At 30.8% G+C, this 25,161-nt stretch overlaps 3 protein-coding genes and 1 pseudogene across 3 annotated transcripts; all 4 read left to right on the top strand.

Moving 5' to 3' along the window:
* The first annotated feature begins 3,009 nt into the window (after positions 1–3,009).
* LOC135948850 (uncharacterized) lies at positions 3,010–5,006 on the top strand. The gene is made up of 4 exons (XM_065498304.1): positions 3,010–3,146; positions 3,565–3,839; positions 3,904–4,598; positions 4,747–5,006. Exons 1-4 carry the CDS (start codon positions 3,045–3,047, stop codon positions 4,941–4,943), a joined length of 1,269 nt encoding a protein of 422 aa, XP_065354376.1. The 5' UTR covers positions 3,010–3,044; the 3' UTR covers positions 4,944–5,006.
* Positions 5,007–7,165: 2,159 nt separating this feature from the next.
* Positions 7,166–9,661, top strand: LOC135948848 (uncharacterized). The gene is made up of 4 exons (XM_065498303.1): positions 7,166–7,437; positions 7,745–8,019; positions 8,114–8,805; positions 8,866–9,661. Exons 1-4 carry the CDS (start codon positions 7,336–7,338, stop codon positions 9,060–9,062), a joined length of 1,266 nt encoding a protein of 421 aa, XP_065354375.1. The 5' UTR covers positions 7,166–7,335; the 3' UTR covers positions 9,063–9,661.
* Positions 9,662–10,531: 870 nt separating this feature from the next.
* On the top strand, positions 10,532–12,061 carry LOC135948849 (uncharacterized; annotated as a pseudogene).
* A 3,977-nt stretch (positions 12,062–16,038) lies between these two features.
* Positions 16,039–18,911, top strand: LOC135948847 (uncharacterized). The gene is made up of 4 exons (XM_065498302.1): positions 16,039–16,187; positions 16,327–16,598; positions 16,661–17,352; positions 17,413–18,911. Exons 1-4 carry the CDS (start codon positions 16,086–16,088, stop codon positions 17,607–17,609), a joined length of 1,263 nt encoding a protein of 420 aa, XP_065354374.1. The 5' UTR covers positions 16,039–16,085; the 3' UTR covers positions 17,610–18,911.
* Positions 18,912–25,161: the final 6,250 nt, after the last annotated feature.

Raw genomic sequence — 25,161 nt, 5'->3', positions numbered from 1 at the left:
TTTATTGTGAATTAACATGTTTAAAATTAAATTGAAAATCTTTAGGCATTATAAATGAAGGTTAAAGTTTTGTATAATAAAACAGAAAATATGTATCAGGAATGGATTATATATAAAACCTGAAGAGGCCAGTTAGTTTTAATATGTTTGTATATATGTATTTTTGTTATTTAATTCTTGTTATTAAACAAATTATAAATTTTTGTGCCGATTTTCTTAATACTAAATACTGTACCGAAATTGTATTTGAATTCAAACATAACAGTTTCTAACGGCTGGTTTCAAGTTGCATCATGTTTCTCAAATATTTCTGGAGACTTTTTATTGTGAACAATGTTGTTTAGTCCCCTTTTACAATGCAGAAATTGAAAGGCAGACAGACGAAGTTTGTGGGCGAGGAGTTGAAGAGGTAGAGTGTGTATTACACAGGTTTAGGTTAGTTCAAAAGAGAATGAGAAAAATGTCTGCCTTTAAATTTCTGCATTGTAAAAGGGGACTTACCAGTCGATTGGCAGCAGTTAACATAACTGTGGACATTATTAACATAGTTATGAAACATTATAACACTGAATAAAAGCTTTGAGTTGTTCATTGTAGAAATGGAACTATCAAGAATCATCGATAGATGGTGCTGGAAACATCTGGATGGTAATGCAGTGTATATAAGGTGGCCGTGAGAACATCCACGAATCTGCATCGTTAAGTGAGTATAAATTAACTGCCTGACAGTGTGCTATATAAGTTGTGAATTATAAACGTGTATTTGTATAAAAACACTAAAAAACGCTTTTATTTGCAATCAAAAGTATTCGGTTCATTTAAAGGAAATAAACCACCATTTTTAAAAGGTAAAAACGCAACACTACTTAAGTTAATTCATGGGAATATGCAAATCTTAGTTCAGTAAATTTAATTTAATTTTCACGTGCTAATAATTACAATCACTTGATTTGAATAAATTCACAAATTTTCTATTTTGGCGTTTAAGATCTTGCTGATTATTTCGATTGAGAGGGAAGAACATCTCAAACAATTTTTCTAACAAAAAATTTTTGTTTTGATACCTATTCGCTCTTTAAATTTCCGTAAACAATCTTATCAAAGCAAAACAAGCTACGACACAAATTATCTAACTATACATAGTCGTAATAATCTTAGTAAAACAAGTATTTGTTTGTCATCCACTACAAACCGTTTGCTGATATATTTTGGTAGATAAAATGTTAATAATTAATAATAAAAAGCTTTTAATATTTAAAATAAAATAAATTATTGTTTATGAAATCTATACAGTTCCTATTGAATGATAGAATACAAAAAATTAGTTATTCGAACCCAATAACATGTGTAATGTGTTGATAATCCCCTTGTGCCTCCGTCATGGGTCAACGAGGAGTTTTTTTTAAAGTTTCTCTTAATTTATATGGGAGCTTTAACTAATTATGGACCAATCGCCATCAAATTACGGGACATGTCTTCTGTACATATGAAACTTATTTGTGTTGAATTTTAAGAAATCTATACTCGTTAAAATGAATTTCGAAAGTGGGTCTTATATGGGAGATATGACTAATTATGGACCTATCGTTATAAAATTTGGTGACATGAAACCGATTTTAACCAAATTCAATAGGCTTTGTCGCATTATCTTCAAAATTGCGACCTGTAGTTTGATTACAGATAGACGGACATCGATTAATCGACTCAAAAAGTGATCCTGAGTAGATTGGTATACTTTAAGTGTTGGGACATTATTTTTGCATGTTACAAACATCAGCACTACCCACTATAGTGGTGTAGGGTATAAAAAAATTCAAAGCAATATCTTTTTTTAAGAAACCAAAAATTAACGATTTGAAATTGGTGTATTATATAAAAGGTCTTCCAATAGAGACTTCCGAACTTTGACAGTTGATAGCGCTCATATTGTAGAAGCTTCATCTGTCGAATTGGGTGTCATTTATTCAGTTTGTTTTGCCAAATCACCATAGACGGATATAGCGTTCAGCAACACATGCAATTGATAAAATTGTTTTATCAAAATGGGTGATCTTCTACATTTTTCATTTCCGACTTTCTGGATCCTTATAGATAGAGGAGTCGATTAAGCCATGTCCGTCTGTCTGTCTGTCTGTTGAAATCAACTTCTGAAGCCTCAAATAACTTACATTCACGATTCATACATCAATATCTCCGGAATTCTTCCGGCTCGGTTGCTATTTAAAATCGAAAAATCGGTCCACAAATGGCTGAGATATAAGGAAAAAACCAGGACAACCTCAATTTTTGACCTATATCTGGAATACTAAGTCATTAATATAGACAGTATGGATATCTAATGATAGATATTTCAAAGACCTTTGCATCGACGTATATAAGACCATAGAAAGTTGGACCTACAATCGGTCAAAATCGGAAAAAATATGTTTTAATCTGAATTTTTTTTTCACCAAGTTTTTTTCGCTGAATATTAAAAAAAATTTAAAAAACCAAAAAAAAAAATTTTGGAAATTTAAAAAAAAAATTAAAATTAAAAAAAATTAAATTTAAAAAATTAAAAACAACAATTCAAAAATTTTTTTTTTCAAAAAAAGGAAAAACAGCTTTGAAAAAAAATTGTTTTTGTTTAACTAAAAATATTTAAATTTTAAAATTTTTATTTTGAAGTATAATTTGGTGGAGGGTATATAAGATTCGACACAGCCGAATATAGCTCTCTTACTTGATTTTTTTATTATTTTGGGAATTATGGAACGATTTTTCTACAAAATGTTATAATTTTTAACAATCATAATCCTATCATCCATATTTAAATATGTATTTAATACATATTTAAAGTTACTTCAGAAAGCCCATTTTTTTTGTTACTCTTTACATGGTTCTCTTAAATTTGCCATTTTATTCTTTGAATTAAAAAAGCACAACATTTCTTTACAACTCTCTTTTTACGATCATCTGTCAAATAACATAAAAGCTATAGTTCAATGGTAATCTACTTTTAAAAGTGAAATTGTATTGAAACTAAACGGTTGTGAAATTACAAAATGAGTATTTATAACGAAGACGAACTAGTGCCACCTTCTTGGATAAATGAAGAATTTATACAAAAAGTTTTGAATCAATACGAAAAAACACAACATGTAAAGGTGAGTGATATAAAAAATATTGTTGGAGTTTTTGTTAGCTAAAAATCGAGTGATCGATTTGACAGTATAGGTTCCACTCTACTACCAAAGGGTAGTAAAACCCTATACTGAGTTTGGCGATTTTGGTGACCATATTTTTTTATGGGCCTCCAAAGATTTTGAAAATCAATGGTCAGACTTGGTGCTACCGCTTATTCTGTTTACATTTTTTGGCAAAACAGTAACTTATAGGGACTCTTAATTTTTCACTATAAAACTATTTTCTGGTTAATTTAACTTCAAAATAAATGTATTAGAGTATTCTATTATTCCACGATTATTGATCGAATAATTTTTTATTCTAAATTGAAAAATGTTATTCATTTAATTTTTATTTTATTTGATTTATTTATTATTTTTTCTTATTTTAAAATTTTAGCTTACTAATTTAGATCTAAGCCCCGCCACTCTAAAGGGTGATCATTATGGCAGTATTATGTTTAGATGTAAAGTGTCTTATGGACTTGACAAATCTCCAGAAATAAAGAAACGATCTTTTATAATTAAAAACATGCCGGAGGAAGAGTGTTCAAAGCGTGATTTGTTGGGCGATTCAGGTGTATTTGAAACAGAAATTTCTATGTACAGCGAAACTCTGCCAAAAATTGAGAAATATTTTGCTGAAATTAGACAACCAACTAAAATGGGAGCGCAGTAAGTAATATTAGGCGATATTCAAAGAATTTTCAATTATTTGCTTTTATATATATATAATCAGACTCATTTATCATGCTTTGGAACCCCACAAAGTTGTTATCATGGAGGATCTTTGCGAGGCCGGCTATGACACCATACGTGGCCGTTATTTAACAGAAGATGAAATGAAAATGGTCTATTTAAAAATAGCCAAATTTCATGCTGCTACTTATTTGATGGGCCAAAGTGAAGAACCTGAAATTGTAACAAAATACAATGCAGGATTTTTCTGTAATTCAACCATTACTAACTTGGATTTTGTGCGTAATGGTATATGGAATTTTATAGAAATGCTATCGGCACATGAAGAATTTGCTGGGTATTTGGAAAAGGTAAAATTAATGCAACCCCATATGATGAAAGGTTGTATGGATCTTTATAATGCCCACAAATTGAACAAGGGCCAGGGCGATATTTTCGTTTTAAATCATGGTGATTTTCATATGAAAAATTTAATGTTTAAATTCAATGAGGAAACTGGCAAAATGGAAGATGTTATTTTTGTGGATTTCCAAATGAATTGTTATGCACCCTCAAGTGTTGATACCATCTATTCCCAATTTACCATGATGAGTCCGGACTTACGTTTAAAGAGAAACGAATTTATGCAGTATTATTTTACGGAATTTTTAGGAGTTTTAAAGAATTTAAACTTTGAAGGAGAATTGCCACGTTATTCAGACTTTCAAATTGCTGGTTATAGATATAAATATTTTGGTAAGTTTTTCAGGATTTTAGACTTGATAAGCCACAAAATAAAAATATTGAACAAAATTATTTTAAAGTTTCGCTTATTGAGTTGCAGCAGCTAGTTTTTAATTAATATTTATTTTTTTATTTTATTTTTTAATTTATTTACGTTTAGCTTTATTTTTAATGTCCACATTTGTACCCATGTTTGGCGCCATGATGACTGCAAAAATTGAGGATTTGAAAGACTTTGACAGCTCTACGTTTCTGGAAGATGTTGATATGATGGCCTTAAGTTATAAAGCTCCCAGTTTTATAGATGATATGAGAAACTTTTTGCCAATAATGTTAAGAGACGGTTACTTAGATTAGTTGAAAATGTAAAAATCGGATACAGTTGAGATTCATTCTAAATAAATTCATTACAAAATTATACCCCACACTGAATAAATGAGCAAAAACATTATTCTTTTCAAATTTCAATTCTTTATTTTCGTGATTTTCTGAAGTGGACCTATGAGCAATTATGTACCGATTGCCGTGAGATAAGGCCGTGTGATTTTTTCTCATGATGTTTATGGGAATATACAAATCTTAGTTCAGTAGGTTAGGTTCCATTCAAATCTGATCCCATTGTGATACCCAAGGAGTTAACAGCAGGTTATTTACAATTAGTGTTCCTAATTTCCCGGACTTTTTTCTTTCCCGGGAGGAAATTAAAAAATCGCTTCATTCCCGGGAATTTTGTAACACTAAATTAAACCAAAAACCAGAAAAATTTGTTCGAATAAATTGACTTATACTTTTACCAGGGTTTTAAAAGAAGTTAAACTTTGAATTTGATTCATTCTTAATAACCAAATTTTTCTGCTGTGGCTTGAGTAATACTTCTTTTCCAACTGACTATCTGTTGCTAGAACCGAAAAAATCTAAGGATATATTAGAATAATTCAATTAGCAACAAATTTGGCCATCGAAACGTATCTGAATATAGTAACTTTTAGAAGAAAACTTATGAAGAAATTCCCGAAAATTTCCGACAAATATTTCCCGAAAATTAACATAAAAATGTTCCCGGGAATTCCCGTGAAATTTTTCCCGCGTAGGAACCCTATTTACAATACTTCCGTTGTATCCGAGATAAAACAACCAGTTTCCCTGATGAAGGTGTAGATTCGTCTAAGATTCTTGATAGCTCCTTGATAGCTCATCCAATCATAACAGGAATGGAATTCCGAGGATGCGTTCCCTCAGGTTTGGCAGAAAAGGTCTAGGTATCACCTAGGTATCATCTCTTCCTCTTCTTCATTATGACAGCTTCTACAGTAATCGTTGTACCGTAGACCCAGTCTTCTAGTATGTATCCCAATTATACAGTGTCCTGTAATAAAGGAGACAATTAGCCTTAATTGCTCACGACGGAATTCCATAAGTAGATTCGTCCTGCTGGAAAGTCGGCCTAGTTGTAGCACAGGAAGGTTCATTAGTCCACCTGTTTTGTGCAGTCTCATATAGTCATATAGATGGCTGTTCACATCTTGCAATTAATAAGAGAAATACCATAAAAGGGGTCGATCGCCTCCTCATTCATCATCACACCACCCCTTAGTTCAGTAAGTTTAATTTAATTTTATCTAATCTCAATAATTTGTTTTGAATAAATTTCTTGATTTTTATACCCTTCACCTTCGTGAGAAGGGTATAGATATACATATAAGTTTGTCATTCCGTTTGTAATTTCCACAATATAATTTTCCGACCCTATAAAGTCGATTAAGCCATGTCCGTCTGTCTGTTGAAATCAACTTTCCGAAGCCTCCAATTAACTTACATACACGATTCATACATCAATTTCTCCGGAATTCTTCCGACTCGGTTGCTATTTAAAATCGAGAAAATCGGTTTACAAATGGCTGAGATATATGGAAAAAACCAGGACAACCTCGATTTTTGACCTATATCTGTATTACTAAGTCATTAATATAGACAATATGGATATCTAATGATAGATATTTCAAAGACCTTTGCAACGACGTATATAAGACCATAGAAAGTTGGACCTACAATCGATCAAAATCCGAAAAAATATTTTTTAACTTGATTTTTTTCATTTTTTAAAAAAAAAATTTTAGAATTGTTTTTTTAAAATTTTTTTTAAATTAAAATTTTTTTTTTTAAAAATTTTGAAAAGTTTTTTTTTGTTTTTTAATATTTAGCGAAAAAAAAACTTTTGCTGAAAAAAAAAATCGGGTTAAAAAATATTTTCCGATTTTGGAAATCAATTTTGTTAACCTAAAAATATTTAAAATTTTTATTTTGAAGTATAATTTGGTGAAGGGTATCTAAGATATAGCTCTCTTACTTTTTTAATTTTAAGATGTTGTTGATTATTCTGATAGTTGTGAAATAAATAATAATAATTTGAGAGGGAGACTCTAACAATGTTTCTAACAAAAATGTTTGTTCTCAGACATATTCGCTCTTTAAATTTCCATAGACAATCTTATCAAACCAAAACAAACTACGACACAAATTATCTAATTATACATAGTCGCATTTACTCTTAATAATGCGAGTATTTGTTTGCCATACACTACAAACAGTTTCCGATAATTTTTGGTAGATAAAATTTTAATAATTAATAATATTATGTATAAAACTCATATAAAAAAAGCTTTTAAAATAAAATAATCTAATTTAAGAAATCTATTTAGTTCCTATTGAATGGTAGAATATAACAAATCATTTATTGGTGTTTAATAAAATGAGTATTTATAATGAAGATGAATTGGTGCCTCCGTCATGGATCAATGAAGAGTTTTTTGAAGGGGTTTTACAGCAATACGAGAATAATAAAAATATTAAAGTGAGTTGTAATGCTTTAAATGAATTGGGGGATTCAAACGGTCTCCTATTAGGTCGTATTGTCATAATGTTCTAAAATATTTTTTTAGTTTAAACAAATTTTTGTTGGGTTTCAAACAAAAAAGTTATAAACTAATAATACTTTTTGAACTACATATGTTTATTGGTTTGTCATAAAATATCACTTTTTTTGTTTGCAGCACAATAAGAATTTGTTTAAACTAAAAAAATATTTTAGGTCTCCTAATAGGAGACCGTTTGAATACCCCAAATGTATGTATATATGAATTAATTTAAATAATTTTTAGATAACCGATCTTGCTATTAGCCCTGCTAGTGTAAAGGGTGATCATTATGCCAGTATTATGTTTAGATGTAAAGTCTCTTATAATAGCAATACATCAGAAAATATCCAACACAAATCTTTGATATTAAAAACTATGCCCACAGAAGATGGTCCGAAGCGAGACATGTTAAAGGAATCAAGTTTATTTGAAACTGAAATCGGCATGTATAGCAAAGCTTTGCCAAACATTGAGAAGCTATTGGCTGAGAATGGAGAACCTACCAAATTGGCGGCCGAGTAAGTATAAAAGAGATTTAAGAGATACAATTTAAGATAAAAGAGTGCAATATTTTTATCATATTATTTTTTTTTATTTTTAATATTATTTCAGACTCATTTACCATTCTTTAGCTCCCCATAAGATCTTAATTTTCGAAGATTTGTGTGAAGCCGGCTATGATACCATACGTGGACGTTATCTTACCGAACAGGAAATTAAAATGGTCTATCGTAAAATAGCCAAATTACATGCAGCCAGTTTTATATTGGGCCATTCAGAGCAACATGAATGTGTTACAAAATTCGAAGAAGGTATGATGTGTAGTTCCACCATAATGGCCATGGATTTCATGACCTCGGGTATAGTTAATTTCATTGCTATGCTAGAGAAACATGAAGAATTCAAGGTCTATTTGGATAAGATCAAAATAATGCAGCCTGAAATAATCTCAAACTGCCAAAAACTCTATAAAGCCTATACATTGAATAAGGGCCAAGGCGATATATTTGTTTTAAATCATGGTGATTTTCATATGAGAAACATAATGTTTAAATTTAACTCTCAGCATCAAATAGAAGATTTAATTATGGTGGATTATCAGATAAGTTGTTATGGTCCTTCGACCATAGATTTAGCTTATTCGCAGTACCTGATAATGAGTCCGGAATTTCGCAGTAGAAGAAATGAATTTATGTTTTATTATTTTGAGGAATTTTTAAGAGTTTTGAGGAAAATTAATTTTGAGGGGGAGATGCCTCGTTATTCGGATTTCCAAATAGCTGGATTGAAATATAGACATTTTGGTAAATAGTTTTTTGTTTTAAATTATATGAGTTTCATTAATGAATTTTTATTGATTTTAGATTTATTTTTATTGTCTACCATTTTGCCCCATGTGCGCATGATGTTGGTGCCTTCAGCGGATGAACTTAAAGATGTGGATACTGCTAAATATGTGGAAGATCCAGCAATGGGTGCCGTGGCCTATCATCATCCAGATTTTATAAATGAACTGAGACATTTCTTAGCTAGTTTGTTAAGGGATGGTTATTTGGATTAAAATTTTAAATTGTGTTGCTTATTTGTATTAATAAGGATTATACCCTACACCACCATAGTGGAGAGGGTATAAATAAAATTATAAATTGTAACAAATGCATTATAATAATGCATTTGTGCAGATGTTTGTAACGCCCAAAAATATTAGTCTAACACCAACCTTAAAGTATACCGATCGACTTAGAATCACTTTCTGAGTCGATTAAACGATGTCCGTCTGGCTGGCGCAGAGTACAGGTCGCAATTTTGAAGATATTTCGATCAAATTTGGTACATATTATTTTTTCGGCCCAAGGACCAAGCCTATTGAAACTGGCTGAAATCAGTTCATTATTTCACCTAGCCCCCATACAAATGTCCTTCCGAAATTGGACTTTATCGGTCATAAATGTTTAATTTATATATTTATCTCCATAAATTCCGCTCCAAATAAGTTTTATATTTACAAAATTCATGTCACTAAATTTTGTTACGATCGGTCCATAATTAGTCATAGCTCCCATATAGACCCGCTTCCGAAAATCACTTTAACGTGCATAAATCGCTTAAAAATGTTGGTAACACAACATAGTTAACTTTTATATAAATAAATCACACGACCTAATTTCATGGTGATCGACCTAATTTCATAATCGGTCATAGCTTCTTTTGTACTTTAAAATAAAATTCTTAATAAATGCGAAATTAACCCTAAGCTCTATTTTGTTGTGATTTATTTCTGACTTTCTGGTTGAATTTTCCGTTATGGTGTATTCATGGACTTATAGTAAAATTTCACGGATAATATTTTTGCGGAACATTTTAACCCCTTAAAACCCTGTTTTAATGGTGTTTTTTGCTCTTTTTTTAAAAGAAGGACAAAAAAGACCCATGCCTTGAGGATTTAGAAGGTTAACATATTCTACAAAAATGTTCTCCGTAATATTTTACATAACTTTGCTGAACATATTTTATACCTAAAATGTAAGGATCACATGGTTTCTTATGCCGATTAACAATAAGAATGTGCCAGAGTTGGGAAACTTTAACCCTCCCTCAAATGAAATTCAGATGTAAACTTTCAAAACGCCGATACACATGTCTTGTAATTTTTTTTGGTATTGTACAGTGTTATACAGAGAATAATTTGTTTATACGGGCTGGAATTCGAATGAAAGTTTTTCCGAAGACAGAATTGTTTAAGGCACAAAGGATTTTAAAGATTCAACTCAAGTGCATAGCAAATCGTACACATTTTGAATAATATTTTTAAATATTATTTCAGCTTGTTGTAAAAACTAAAAGCTGCATCTAAGAGCTTATTTTAATTTCAATTGGCCATTACCGCACTCTTTCTCTCTCTATAAGTATTTACTCTTTTGTGATGCAATTTATTTTGATATTCCTCCCCCATTTCCCAAACAATCTTATCAAACCCCACTTACTAGTTATGACATGAAATCTCGTAATATAATTTATATATTTTTTTGTTTGCATTTTAAGCAAGCTTTTTATTAGTATAAAACCTTAAGCTTAATATTAATTATAGTTTATTAATTATAAACAATTTAAACTAAACAGTAGCAAAGGCCAGTCAATACTTTCTACGTCTTTTGAAATGAGTCTCTATAATGAAGATGAACTGGTGCCTCCGTCTTGGATTGATCAAGTGTTTTTGGAAAAAGTTCTAAGACAATATGAAGACAATGAAAATATAAAAGTGGGTATTATAGCTATTTGAAAAAAGTGCTTAGTAATAAATTATAATTAAATTAACATTTGTTCTTATTTTATTGTATAGTTAACAGATTTTGTTATAAGCCCTGCTAGTATGAAGGGTGATCATTATGCCAGTATTATGTTTAGATGTAAAGTCTCTTACAGTTGTAATAACTCAAAATATTCCAAGCAAAAATCCTTAATTATTAAAACATTGCCGGCAGAAGATGGTCCGAAACGAGATCTATTAAAGGAATCAAGTTTATTTGAAACTGAAATTAACATGTATACCAAAGCTTTGCCAAAAATTGAGAAAATTTTAGCCGACAGTGGGGAACCTACCAAATTAGCGGCACAGTAAGTTGAAAAGTCTTGTATAATTTCATAAGTTATAAAATTTGTGAAGCTTAAAGCTTTAAAATTGCAAGTTTTGAATAGGCTTTTCCCATTTTGAATATACTGTCTTTAAAATATGCATGAATAATTTCTAAAAACTCTAAAATATTTTCCCTACTTTTCAGAATTATTTATCACTCTTTAGAACCGCATAAAGTTCTTATTTTCGAAGATCTATGCGAAAGTGGCTACGATACTCTACGCGAACGTTATCTAACAGAAGATGAAATTAAAATTATCTATCGTAAAATCGCCAAATTGCATGTAGTCAGCTATATGCTGGGCCCAAAACTGCAAGGATCTATATAATGCTTATAGATTAAATAAGGACCAGAAAGATATATTTGTTTTAAATCATGGTGATTTTCATATGAAAAATCTCATGTTTAAATTTGATGCAGTAAAACATATAGAAGATGTGATTATGGTGGATTATCAGATAAGTTGTTATGCTCCATCAAATATTGATTTGACTTATTCCCAGTATATGCTGTTGAGCCCCGATTTACGTTTAAGACGTAACGAATTTATGCATTATTATTTTGAGGAATTTATAAGAATGTTAAAGAAAATTAACTTTAAAGAAGAGTTACCACGTTATTCCGATTTTCAAATAGCAAGTCTTAAATACAGACATTTTTGTAAGTTGTTGTTTAGAAGAAAGATTATGTAATATTTTATATAATACACAAACATTTTATATTTTCAGCTGTATTTTTAATGGCAACATTTTTGCCTCTAGTACGTGCCATATTGGTTTTAACACCGGACGAGCTTAAAGATATTGATACTACCCAATTTGTTGAAAGTCCCGAAATGGCTGTCTCAGCCTATCAGAATCCAGAGTTTATAGACGAAATGCGCCGTTTGTTACCCAATTTGTTAATAGATGGTTATTTGGATTAAATAAAGTGTTTTTTTAATAAAATAATTTAGATTTTCTAAATAATAAATAAAATTAATTATAATTCAGAAGTGGAAAGAAATTTGGAATATCAGTACCAGGGATGAACTGTATTAAATTAATATTGTACTCTGTTAAGCCTTACCCCCATTTTCTCAATCTCTGGTTATTTTTTATCGTGACGATAAACTGACAGTTCTCATACAAAAACAAGTAAGAAAGTATTGTCGGTCAAGCCCGACCATATAATACCCTACACTAAGTAAAAGAGCAAAAACATTTTTCTTTTAAAATTTCAATAATATATATTTTTGAGTGATTTTCGGATGTGGGCCTTATATGGGAGCTATGAACAATTATGGACCGATCACCATGAAATTAGGTCATGTGATTAAAGTTAACTATGTTGAATTTTGTTTGTATACCAAAATTTTTAAGCGATTTATGCACGTTAAAGTGATTTTCGGAAGCGGGTCTATATGAGAGCTATGACTAGTTATGGACCGATCGTAATAAAATTTGGTGACATGAATTTTGTATATATAAAACTTATTTGGAGCGGAGTTTGTGGAGTTACATATATAAATTAAACAATTTCGAAAGGACATTTGTATGGGGGCTAGGTGAAAAAGTGGACTGATTTCAGCCAGTTTCAATAGGCTTCGTCCTTGGGCCGAAAAAATAATATGTACCAAATTTGATCGAAATATCTTCAAAATTGCGACCTGTACTCTGCGCACAAGGTTTACATGGACAGTCAGCCAGACGGACGGACATCGTTTAATCGACTCAGAAAGTGATTCTAAGTCGATCGACTTAAAAATGTAAATTGGAGGTTTATCGTTAACCAGATATTGAGAAAATGGGGATTAGAGTACTAAAATTTACAATTTTTTATTATTTCAATTCTGTTATACAGACAATTTTGTAAAGAAAAAACTGTTATACAAAAAATTTTTTATAAAAAAAATGTTATACAAACAATTTAATGTACAGAAAAATGTTATACACAAATGTTTCTATAGAGAAAATTGTTATACATAATTTTTTCTATTAAGAAATGTGTTATACACAATTTTTTCTATTAAGAAACTGTTAAAAAAAAATAATAGAAAAAACGGTGAAAAAAGTCTTTGTAAAGAAAACTGTTATACTCAAATTTTTCTATAGAGAAAACTGTTATACATAATTTTTTCTAAAGGAAAAACTTTTGTGAACAAACACTGTCTGTAAAAAAAGAGTTATACACAAACATTTCTAGAGAAAAAATTTGTAGATAAAAATGTCTATAGAAAAAACTCTTATACACAAAAATGTCTAAGAAAACTATTATACACAAACATTTCTATAGAAAAAAGTGTTAAATACAAACATCTATATATAAATTATTGTTATACACAAACATTTCTACAAAAAATACTGTTATACACAAAAATTTCTATAGAAATTACTGTTTCACAAAAAAATACCAAAAATATTCTATCGAAAATACTGTTATACACATAATTATGTATAGAAAATCTAGTTATACAAAAATTTCTTTTAGAAAATCTTGTTGTTATACACACAATTTTATATAGAAATTTTTATATTATTATTTTCTATTTATTCTACGTATTGGCCATTGTTAGCTATGACCTTTTCCCATTTTTCTGGCAACATATGGATTTCTGCTCATCTTTTGAGGCCAAGAACGAATCAAGCGAATATCGGATACTATGTTCCAAAGTGAAACGTATCACAATCGTATTTCATCGCAAGTAATGATACGGTGCAAAAATGATTTTCTTTTATAGGGGTCAAGCATCGTTTCCGACATGCAAAATCGTCTTTCAAGGTCTCTCGGCTTCAATGCGAGAGACCTGCGGCTCTCAAACGTTTTGAAGTTGCTGATTGAGTAGCTCCAAATGAGTTTGCAAGCTCTTGTTGAGTTTGACAATAATCTTCATGGAGTAATGCCTCCAATTCTTGGTCATCAAACTATTTTGTCTGGCCTTGGCGATCTTTGTCTTCCGTGTCAAAATTACCACTTCTGAACCGCACAGCATGAACTTTTACATGCTTGGTAAAGTCTCATACAAGTAACGTTTGTACATACACTTTTTGATGATGTTTTGTAACACCCACCTTAGAGAATACCATGCGAGAATCACTCTCCGAATTGTAATCCTTGCAATTTTGAAGATAATACAATGAAGTTCGGCTGTCTATTTGCCAATAATCCTGTTGAAGCTGGTTGAAATCGGCCCATTATTTCATTTAGCCTCCTTTTGTACGGATTGGCCACTTATTCATATTCGTCTCATGACAAAATTAAACCCTGACTAGTCTATCTATCTATATATATACAAATGAAATGGCCCATGTATGTAATGGCATCACGTGAGAAAGGCTGTAGCGATTTGGCTGATTTTTATACCCTAAACCACCCTAGTGGGGAGGGTATAATGCGTTTGTGCAGATGTTTGTAACGCCCAAAAATATTGGTCTAACACCTTAAAGTATACCGATCGATTTAGAATCACTTTCTGTGTCGATTAAACAATGTCCGCCCGTCCGTCTGGCGGATTGGCTGGCTGTCCATGTAAACCTTGTGCGCAGAGTAGAGGTCGATCAAATTTGGTATATAGATTTTTTTCGGCCCAAGGACCAAGCCTATTGAAACTGACTGAAGTCAGTCCATTATTTCACCTAGCCTCCATACAAATGTCCTCCCGAAATTGGACTTTATCGGTCATAAATGATTAATTTATATATGTATCTACACAAATTTCGCTCCAAATAAGTTTTATATATACAAAATTCATGTCACCAAATTTTGTTACGATCGGTCTATAATTAGTCATAGCTCCCATATAGACCCGCTTCTGAAAATCACTTTAACGTGCATAAATCTCTTAAAAATGTTGGTATGTATATACACAAAATTCAACATAAATAACTTTCATATAGACATAAATCACACGACCTAATTTCATGGTGATCGGTCCATAATTGGTCATAGCTACCATATAAGGCCCACATCCGAAAATCACTCACGAATATAAATTATTGAAATTTTGAAAGAAAAATGTTTTTGCTCATTTACTTGGTGTAGGGTATTATATGGTCGGGCTTGACCGACATTACTTTCTTACTTGTTTTTTATTCTATTCGAAATTTTAAGGGGATGGTTTGTAAAGAAAAAAAATTCAAAAATTCCGGGTAAAACTCGGTTTTTTTTTTCATTCCAGTCAACTGTAATAAAAAAGCCCATAAAGTATGCAGTCAAAATTTAGATGTTTTATTTGCAAATAAATAAGAACAGGCAGATGTATGTGGGTTGGAAAAACTTGAAGAACTAACATTAGTAAATAGTACCGGGCGAAGGCGGGGCGGTCAACTAGTTTCATATAATTATAAGGAAATTATGCAGCTGATTTTTGGACTTTCGGTGATGGCCGTATCCTGGTTAAATTAGGATTGTGTAACTGTACGCTTAGAAGCGCAAATTTAGTCTGTTTATTTATCCTTTCCGATGAAAAGAGGGGGTTCGAAATTCGTTGACTGAGACACAAAATTCGATTATTGACGCAATGATATTTTTCATTCAAGCAATACATTTGACGAAACTCTTTCATATAGCCTTGTTTACTGGGATCGTAACTGCTGTAGGTGCCCCTACTATACTCTCTCTTTTTTTGCACTGGGATTCCAAGCTATTTAAATGACTTGTAGTTTATGAATCTATTTATATTAAGAACTAGGAGTAATTTAAATTTCTACATTTCACTGTCTCTCTCACTCAGCTCTCTTTACTACGCAAACGAAAATATGCTGCGTCATAAATTATCTATCGAACTACTTAATAGTCGTACAATTGAGAACCGCTCATACACTATGTAGCGATAAACAAATTATTTGTTAGACAAATTTGTTTTTAAATGTTTACTATAAAAGCTTTAGCTAAATTCAAATTATTGTTTATAAAATTTATTCAGTTCAAACTAAACAGTGGCGGACGACAAAACCTGTTAAGTCGATACGATGAGTATTTATAATGAAGACGAATTAGTGGCACCGTCATGGATTAATCAAGAATATTTTGCAAATGTTCTACAGAAATATGAAAATAATGAAAACATTATAGTGAGTACTACAAATACGCTACGTAAATATTTAATTAAAGAGTTACTTATTTAACTATCACTTATTTACTACTTGCAAAGTACTTAAGAATCAAGGTTATTACACATTTAAAACAAAAACTTACTATTCTACATTTTAGATAAAGAAACTTGAGATTAGCCCTGCCAGCAAGAAGGGAGATCATTATGCCAGTATTATGTTTAGATGCAAGGTAACCTATAATAATGACAACTCCCTTGAATTTAAACAAAAATCCTTAATCCTTAAAACCTTGCCAGATGAAGGCATGAAAGCTGACCTGCTGCAGGAATCAAAAGTATTTGAAACTGAAATTAGTATGTATACAGAGACATTGCCAAAAATTGAGAAAATTTTAGCAGAATGTGGAGAACCCACCAAACTGGCGGCAGAGTAAGTAAAAGTGACAGAGAAATATAAATTGAAATTGATTTAAATTATCTCTAAACTTTTAGAATTATCTATCACACTCTACAACCACGTAAAGTTCTCATTTTCGAAGATCTCTGTGAGTTGGGTTACGATACATTACGTTCACGTTCAACTACAGAAGATGAACTCCAAATGATTTATCGTAAAGTAGCCAAATTGCATGCAGTCAGTTTCATGTTAGGCCAAACTGAGGATCATGCCTGTGTTACCAAATACGATGAAGGTATATTTAGTAGCTCGGCAATTATGAAAATGGATTACATGTCACAGGGTATTTTTCATTTCATCGATATGTTATCGAAACATGAGGATCTTAAAGTCTATGAGGAAAAGGTGAAAGCCCTGCAACCGGAAATAACTGAAAAATGCAAAGCTCTTTACAATGCCTATAAATTGAATAAGACCCAAAAAGATATATTCGTTTTAAATCATGGTGATTTTCATATGAAAAATCTTATGTTTAAATTCAATGCAGAACAGCAAGCAGAAGATTTGATCATGGTGGATTATCAAATTTGTTGTTATGCCCCTCTGAGTATTGATTTGATTTATTCGCAGTACATGATGATGCGACCAGAATTTCGCTTGAGGCGAAATGAATTTATGCAGTATTATTTCAGTGAATTTATACGTGTATTAAAGAAAATTAATTTCAAGGGAGAATTGCCACGTTATTCGGATTTGCAGATAGCCAATCTTCATTATAGACATTTTTGTAAGTTTTTGTTTTCTTGAGTAAATTTTTCAAATTATTTAACCTTTTTGTAATTTGCAGCATTATTTTTACTGTCTACATTTTTGCCTCTAAATCATGTTGTACTGTCTGCCAGCGAGGAGGAACTTAAAGAAATGAATATATCTGACTATATTGAAAATGGCGAAAAGACCGCTTCTACTTATCAGCATCCTGGCTATATAAAGGAATTGCATGAACTGTTGCCTAGTTTGCTGATTGAGGGTTATTTGGATTAAGGAGTGAGATCGAAAAATTCTTAACATACATATATGTTTATAAAAAAGAAACCACTAAACTTACAGCTTTAATTTTTTTTTTATTTGATTGAAATTATTATTACAATTTACAAAAAAAATTATTTTTATAGTTTTAATCACTAGTGATGCAATTTTGAACCTTTTTCGGAAACCCTTCCATTAACGTTTTTATAGTGCTTTCTGTCACTTTGCTCGAACATGTAGTCCATCTCCGTTTAAAATCTACCACACTTTTGGACACCTTTTTTGTACTCTTCAATTCTCTTTTAACAAGAGCCCAATATCTCTCCACTGGCCTTAGCTCCGGGCAGTTTGGAGGATTTGCCTCTCTTGGTACAAATACCACATTATTGTTCTTGTACCACTCAAGGGCTTGTTTGCCATAGTGACAGGATGCCAAGTCAGGCCAAAAATAAGTGGACACATTATGAAGTCTTATGAATGGAAGCAGCCTTTTTTGTAAACATTCCTTAATGTAAATTTCGGTATTTATAGAGCCCGTTGTAACAAATGAGTGGCTTCTTTTGCCGCAACTGCATATTGCTTGCCATACCAAGAACTTTCTGGGAAATTTTGTCTGCTTTTGGGTCCTAAACTTTTCTTCAACATTCCCTCGAGCATCAGCAACATAAAATTTTTGACCTGGAAGTTGCGAAAAATCTGCCAGAACATACGTTTCGTCATCCATTATGCAGCAAGAATATTTTTTTATAAAACTTGACTTCAATTTCCGTGCTCTGTTTTTGGCCTCTAAATTTTTAGTAGCGTTCCTGTCAGGAACTTTTTGAGCCTTGTATGTTTTTAAACCTGCATTAGCTTTAACTTTTCGTACCAAATAGTCCGAGCACTGAGCTAACCGGGCTGCTTTCCTACCGGATGTGTTGGGAGCTCTTTTGAAAATGCGTTCTATTTTTTTGGCTTTAGAAACATCATGTGGACCATTCCTTCTACCTGAACCAGGTTTTCTATCAACTGACAAGTTCTCCCGGTACTGTTTAATAACATTGGAAACAGTTTGACGGCAGACCTTTGTATGCTTGGCCAACTTTTTGTAAGACCAAGTTGGGTTTTGTTGAAAATATTTAATAATTTCAGTACGCACTTTTTTCTGGTCACTCATTTTAATCAGATTAACAAAAAAATTAATATAATTGACATTACACATAATAACTGACATGTTTTTCAAAGGTAACTGATCAAAAAAAAATTCAAATAATACTTGGGTTAAAAAATGTAATGAAAAACGTGTGTTAAGAATTTTTCGATCTCACTCCTTAAATATTTAGTTTAGATTTGTAAATCATTATTTTGCAATGAAAAATACATGCTAGAGATTTTTATAAAGGTATTGTTTTTCCGTCTTGCTTAATTATATTTGTCAACCTAAAACTAGTTTAATTTGGTTTATATTTGTAATATTTAAATGATCTGGAACTTACTCTCGAGATGTTTAAATTTTGATCAGTGTCTTAAAATTTTATATCTGAGCAAACAATATTCTGTATGCCTAACTCTTGCTTTAACAAAAAATCATGTTTTGTATGTCCCTGTCCAAACTGTGAAACATTTGCTGCAAAACATTTTTAAATTCTCTTTTGAAACTGCATTCGTGTCCACACAGTGAAGTTTTTGCTTTTCAGTTTTTGACATTTCTGTACAGTACGAACACGAACGAATAAATGTGGATGACATACTCAACAAAAACTTCATGTACATGAAACAAAGTTCCCTTTTTCATTCCTCTTTGCCCTTTCGTCAACAAACTCAAATGTTTCAGAGTGTGGACCGGGACTATAGGTCGGAACAGTATAGGTTCTATATTTATTAAAATATTTGAGTGTGATTTAAAGAATATTTGTATATAATGGTATTTCGGTACAACAATTTGTCAATGTTTTATGGGTAAAGTGTTTTTCGGAAATATATCTGATATGGAGCATATAGTAGGAGGCTTTTATATAGAATCTAGGATTAATTATGGAACTAAGGACATCACAACCACCTCTAAACCACATTACATTATTGTAATGCTAAACAGCTTCTACAGAGTTGTCAAGGAACTAGTTTTTTTGGAACTGCTTGTGTAACTAGTTAGCTTTAAAATAGTTATATAATTCCGAAAGATTTAAATTTTTCATATGCTTGGTAAACAAAAGAATTTTAAATAAAATTGTATAATAGAAACAAAAAAAAAACAATTAAAAAGCTAATTTCAAGCATGACATATTTCAATTAAAATTCACTACCCAGCAGTTAAGCAAGTAGTCAACGTATCCCTTATAGACAGTAATTATCACTAATGTTCTATCACTTGATTGACTCTAATTTATATATCTATTGGTTACTTTATAAATCCCAGGTAATCTAGCGTGAAGACAATTCTCACTTAAATGTCTCTAAGTAATCTAGAGTGTAGTCACTATAAACGTTTTGTGAGTAATTCGGTTTTCTACTGGTTTTCTACAAATTATGTTGATATAATTTTCATACAGTTTATTCTTATTTTTGATATCCCATGTAACATAGCGTGATGTCAATAGTCACTTTAGAGTCTCTTAGTAACCTCTAGTGAAGTCACTTTATACGTTTATTTTGCACTTCTCTTTAGAATGTAGTTATTTTAGCCACCAGAAGCAATCTATTGGAGAGTTATCGGAGGAAGTTTTGTTTACAAGTAATCGTTTATTGATATGTCTTCTTATCTGACTATTTGAGGTCTATTAGTACTCGTACATGTTAAAATAACTAGTTATGTAGCTGATCAAGTAACCAGTTAGGTAGCTAGTAAAGTAGCTGACGCTAGTAAAGTAACATTGTAATCAAAAAGGGTCAATAAAATAACTATTGAAGAAAATAGTTTCCACCCAAAACGATGGCTAAAATCACTAGTTCGGGACTGTCTCGTAGAACAGCTGGGTAATGAAAGTACTAGTTCTAAAACTATATCTAAGAGAGTATTGTTTGTTCTGCAATGCTGACAAGTTTCGAACAAATATATGTATGTACGAGTATATAGAAGAATCTCTTAAATATAAGATCTCCATTTGTCATAATCAATTTAATTTTTAATTAAATAATTTACAAATTATTTTCTCTTTTTAAAAAACTTATATGAGCTGGTTAGATGATTTTTGTAGTTATATTTATAAAAACCCAAATGTTCTCTAATGATCTCTAATTAACTCCAGTATTTTCTAAACCAGTGCTTCTCAAAATTGTTTGCACCATTACTAGGGTATTCAATTAATCGGGTTACTGGTTTAATCGGTTAATCGAGCAAATAATTAATCGGGGTTTAGATTTATTCGGTTAATAATTGGTTAATTTAAAATTATTCGATTAACCTAATAATATATATTTTAATTTTAAATAGAAAATAGAACCATGAATAAAACAACAATTCTACAAAAAAACAAGTAAGAGTACTATATTCGGCCGTGCCGAGTACACTAATTTATGAGGATATTAGTGATTTTCGGGAGTGAACCTTATATGGGAGCTATGGTTAAATATGGACCGATATTCACAAAATCCAGAAGTATGATTACTGGATTTAAATTACTGGATCTGTGCGTAATTTCATTTTGATATCGATATGTTTTTAATATTTTTTAAGGTTAATATCTTTTTTCGGAAATGGTCCTTATAGGGGAGCTGTGACCAATTATCGGCCAATCTGCATAAAATTTGGTGGTATCTATATATATGAGTATAATTTTTGTCGAATTTTAGCATGATAAATGTATTTATACGAGTTTTATGAGTACTTAACTGATTTTTTGAAGTGGACCTTATATGGGAGCTATGGTCAAATATGGACCGATATTCACAAAATCCAGTAGTATGATTTCTAAATATAAACTATGGATGTGTGTGAAATTTTGTTTTGATATTGATATTTTTTAGATATTTATGTAGGTTATTATGTTTTTCGGAAGTGGTCCTTATATGGGAGCTATAACCAATTATCGGCCGATCTTCATATAATTAGGTACAGCGATTTTTGTATATATGTGGATTATTATTGTCGAATTTCAACTTGATAGCGATATTTATAAGACATTTATGCTTATTTAAGAGATTTTCGGAAGTGTACTTTATATGGGGGCTATAGTCAAATATGGGCCGATCCACGAAAAATTTTGTAATATAATTTCTTTTACCACGAAACTTATTTTTGCTGAATTTTATGTGGATATTCCTATTCTGTAGGCATTTATAGACCATAGAACCATATTTCGGGAAGAAATTTGTATGGGGGCTAGGAGAAATCATGGACCGATTCTTATAATTTTCACCATAGTTACTCCTTTTATCTTAAAATTAACGAGTGCAAAATTTTATGATATTAGCTGCAATATATTTACAAAAAATGTCCAAAAATATGTGAAAATTATCAATTTTTTTTTGAGGTTGTCCCACATTTTCATTCATAACTTTGGTTCCACTAAACCGATTTCTCTGATTTTCAATACCAAACTGCTTAGGACAATAATAAACATTTTTCTTGCAACTCTACTAAGTTTGTTTGCGTATTTTGGACGTGAGCGTGTTTTACACAGACGGACAGACAGACGGACAGACAGACGGACATGGCTCAATCGACTTAGAATTTCACAAGGATCAATAATATATATACTTTGTTGGGTCTCTGAATATTTCTCAATGTTACACACGGAATGACAAACTTATATATACCCTCATTCACCACTTATGGTGGTGGAGGGTATAATAATAGCAAATATATTATTTGAGATCCAAAACACATATGAGTTTTTTAGGATTATATTGAGATCTTCTAAAATTAACTTTTTTTAAAAAAAAGAATATAATTTGAATGATTTTTTTCTTTAGATTTAAAAAAACTTGACTTGGAAAAAACTCTCTTGAGGATTGTAGATGTTGGAGAAGACGAAAGCATGATAAAGAATATCCAACATCTCAGTTCTTTTTTTAGTTTTTTCTATGCATCAAAAATACATTCGAGTCCTTTTTTGGATTGTTTTAGATTGTGAATACTTTTAATAGTTTTGTTAAGTTCTGATAAAAGACTTATTTCAAAATACAAATTCAAACAAAGTTTCAAATACATGTAAATTAAATATGACTCACTAAACATTTTTCTTGGATGTTCGAAAAAATACATATGTAATTTGTATTTGAATTGAAACGGAAAAATAAATACAAAAAAATATGTTAACGTGCAAAAAAAAGGAATTTCGGTTAATCGACACAAATTAATCGGTTTATTTGTTAACCGTCAAAAATTAATCGGTTAACTGTAGTACTGTAGTTTTACATGTATTTTGTTTTTGTTACAATAACAAAACACATGTTAAGTTTCCACTCAAAGTACGTGTTCGCTATAGAAAAACAGCACATAAGTTAATAATATCGGACTAATCGCTTTTGAGTAATCATTAATTATGTGGAGATAAGTCTAAAAAAATTCACAATTTGACTTAATTTTTTTTTTAAAAAAACCTCTCCATAGAATGTAATAAAGAAATTTTTGTGTATTTTTGCTATAGAAAATTTTGTGTATAACACTATTTGCAATAGAAAATTTTGTGTGTAACAGTATTTCCTAAAGAAATTTGTGTGTATAACAGTATTTCCTATAGAAAATTTTGTATATAACAGTATTTTCTATAGACAATTTTGTGTTTAGCTGAATTTTCTAAAGAAATTTGTATGTATAACAGTATTTCCTATAGCAAATTTTTTGTATAACAGTATTTTCTTTAGAACATATTGTGTATAACATTACACTCAGGTCTCGTTTTATGCGATAGATGCGTTCCAAAAAAAATCGCATAAATTGAATTCGCATAAAACGATACTCTAGCTTCATATAAAAACTAATGATTCGTTCCAAAATTCTGAAAAACCGCATAAATTCAAATTTTAATTAAAAATCCAAAGCAAAATCGCATAAAAAAATCAACAAAAATATATTTATTTAATTTACTTAAACAGTAAAAACAAAAACCCTTTAAAAAAAATAAACAAAAATATAATATTAATTCATTTATAACAGAAAAAACAGAAAATGATCCAAAAAATAAGCTAAAACATTTTTTAAGGAAATTCTGTAAATATGTATGATCAATCTGAATGACTGAATAATTGTCGGCATAGCTTAGGAATTGGTTCAACGTCACTTTCAACACTAGATGATATAATCATATTGTAAAATATCATTTTCATCACTAGAATTTAAAAAAAAATATCTAAAATTTTAAAATCTGTTAAAATTCCAAAAAAAATCGTTAATTTAAAAACCGCATAAATTTGAATCCGCATAAAACGAGACCTGAGTGTATATCGATATTGTTAAAAAATACTTATTCAGTTGTTGGAAGTGGTGAGATTGTATTAGTAAACTAATTTGTTATTTTGTTATTGTAGATTCCGTGTTTATATATTAAAGCTTTTTAAGCTTTTTGTTATCTCTCTTAAAACTGATAGTATTCTACTGTTCTCTTTCACTTCGTCTCTCTTAATCAGCGTTGCCACTCAAACAATAATTTTCATACCAAATGTTTTTATCAAAAACTACCAAAACCTACCAAATTTTAATAAAAAAAAATATGTTTATTCGAAAGATCAATACATTAACATTTGAAAATGATTTCGGACATATGGCCATCGCGACTGTTCTTGACAAAGCGCATTCTGGACGTCGAATTTTGGGCCACTTTTTCGAGCATTGCGGTATGTCACGATTAACAAGAACAATGTTGGACTTCAAGGAGTCAATTGTTACTGGTTTATCAGCATAAACCAGTGACTTCACGTGGCCCCACAGCAAATAATCGAGAGGTGTAAAATCGCACGACTTTGGAAGCCAATTGGCAGGTACAATTCTCGAAATAAAGATATCGTCTAATTTTGATTTCAATAAATCCGGATCAATGTCATCAATATTTTCAAATAAAAAATGACTGATCATGGTCTCTATTGACAATAACGCGAGCTCCGATTTAATTTTTGAAGTAATTAGGTCCGATGATGCCACCAGCGTGTAAACAGCTCCAAATGATGCATTTTTCTGGATGTAATGGAGTGTGTAGGGTGGGCTGTTGTGAATTGGTCACACCCCATATGCGGAAACAAACTCATTAAGTCAAAAATGTTCCTCATTGCTGAGCACAATTTTGCGATAAAACAATCGTCGATAAGATGCGTGAATCGATGACAGATTTTCAATATAAATTTGGATAATTTGGTAGCGTCGTTCAAGCGTCAATCTATTCATGATGATTTCACAGAGTATATTGATCATAAATATCAAAAAGTGTGCGCTTCGATCGATCGTCGATCGTTTTCGAAAGTTCTATAGGACTTAAAAAAAACCCATTATATTCCCGACTAAACAAAATATTCGTATTTAAGAAATTTGTTATATTATTGGTAGAGAGTTTTTTATTATGACTGTAATTATTTTTCTCTTGAAAATATTTACATATGTATTCAAAATTAAATTTACCTAAACAAACCAATCGAACTACCAAAACACATTTTATTA

Source organism: Calliphora vicina, chromosome 1, assembly GCF_958450345.1.
Source record: "Calliphora vicina chromosome 1, idCalVici1.1, whole genome shotgun sequence".
NCBI lineage: Eukaryota > Metazoa > Arthropoda > Insecta > Diptera > Calliphoridae > Calliphora > Calliphora vicina.
Note: the sequence above shows the minus strand (reverse complement) of the source record. Positions and strands in the feature narration are given on the sequence as shown.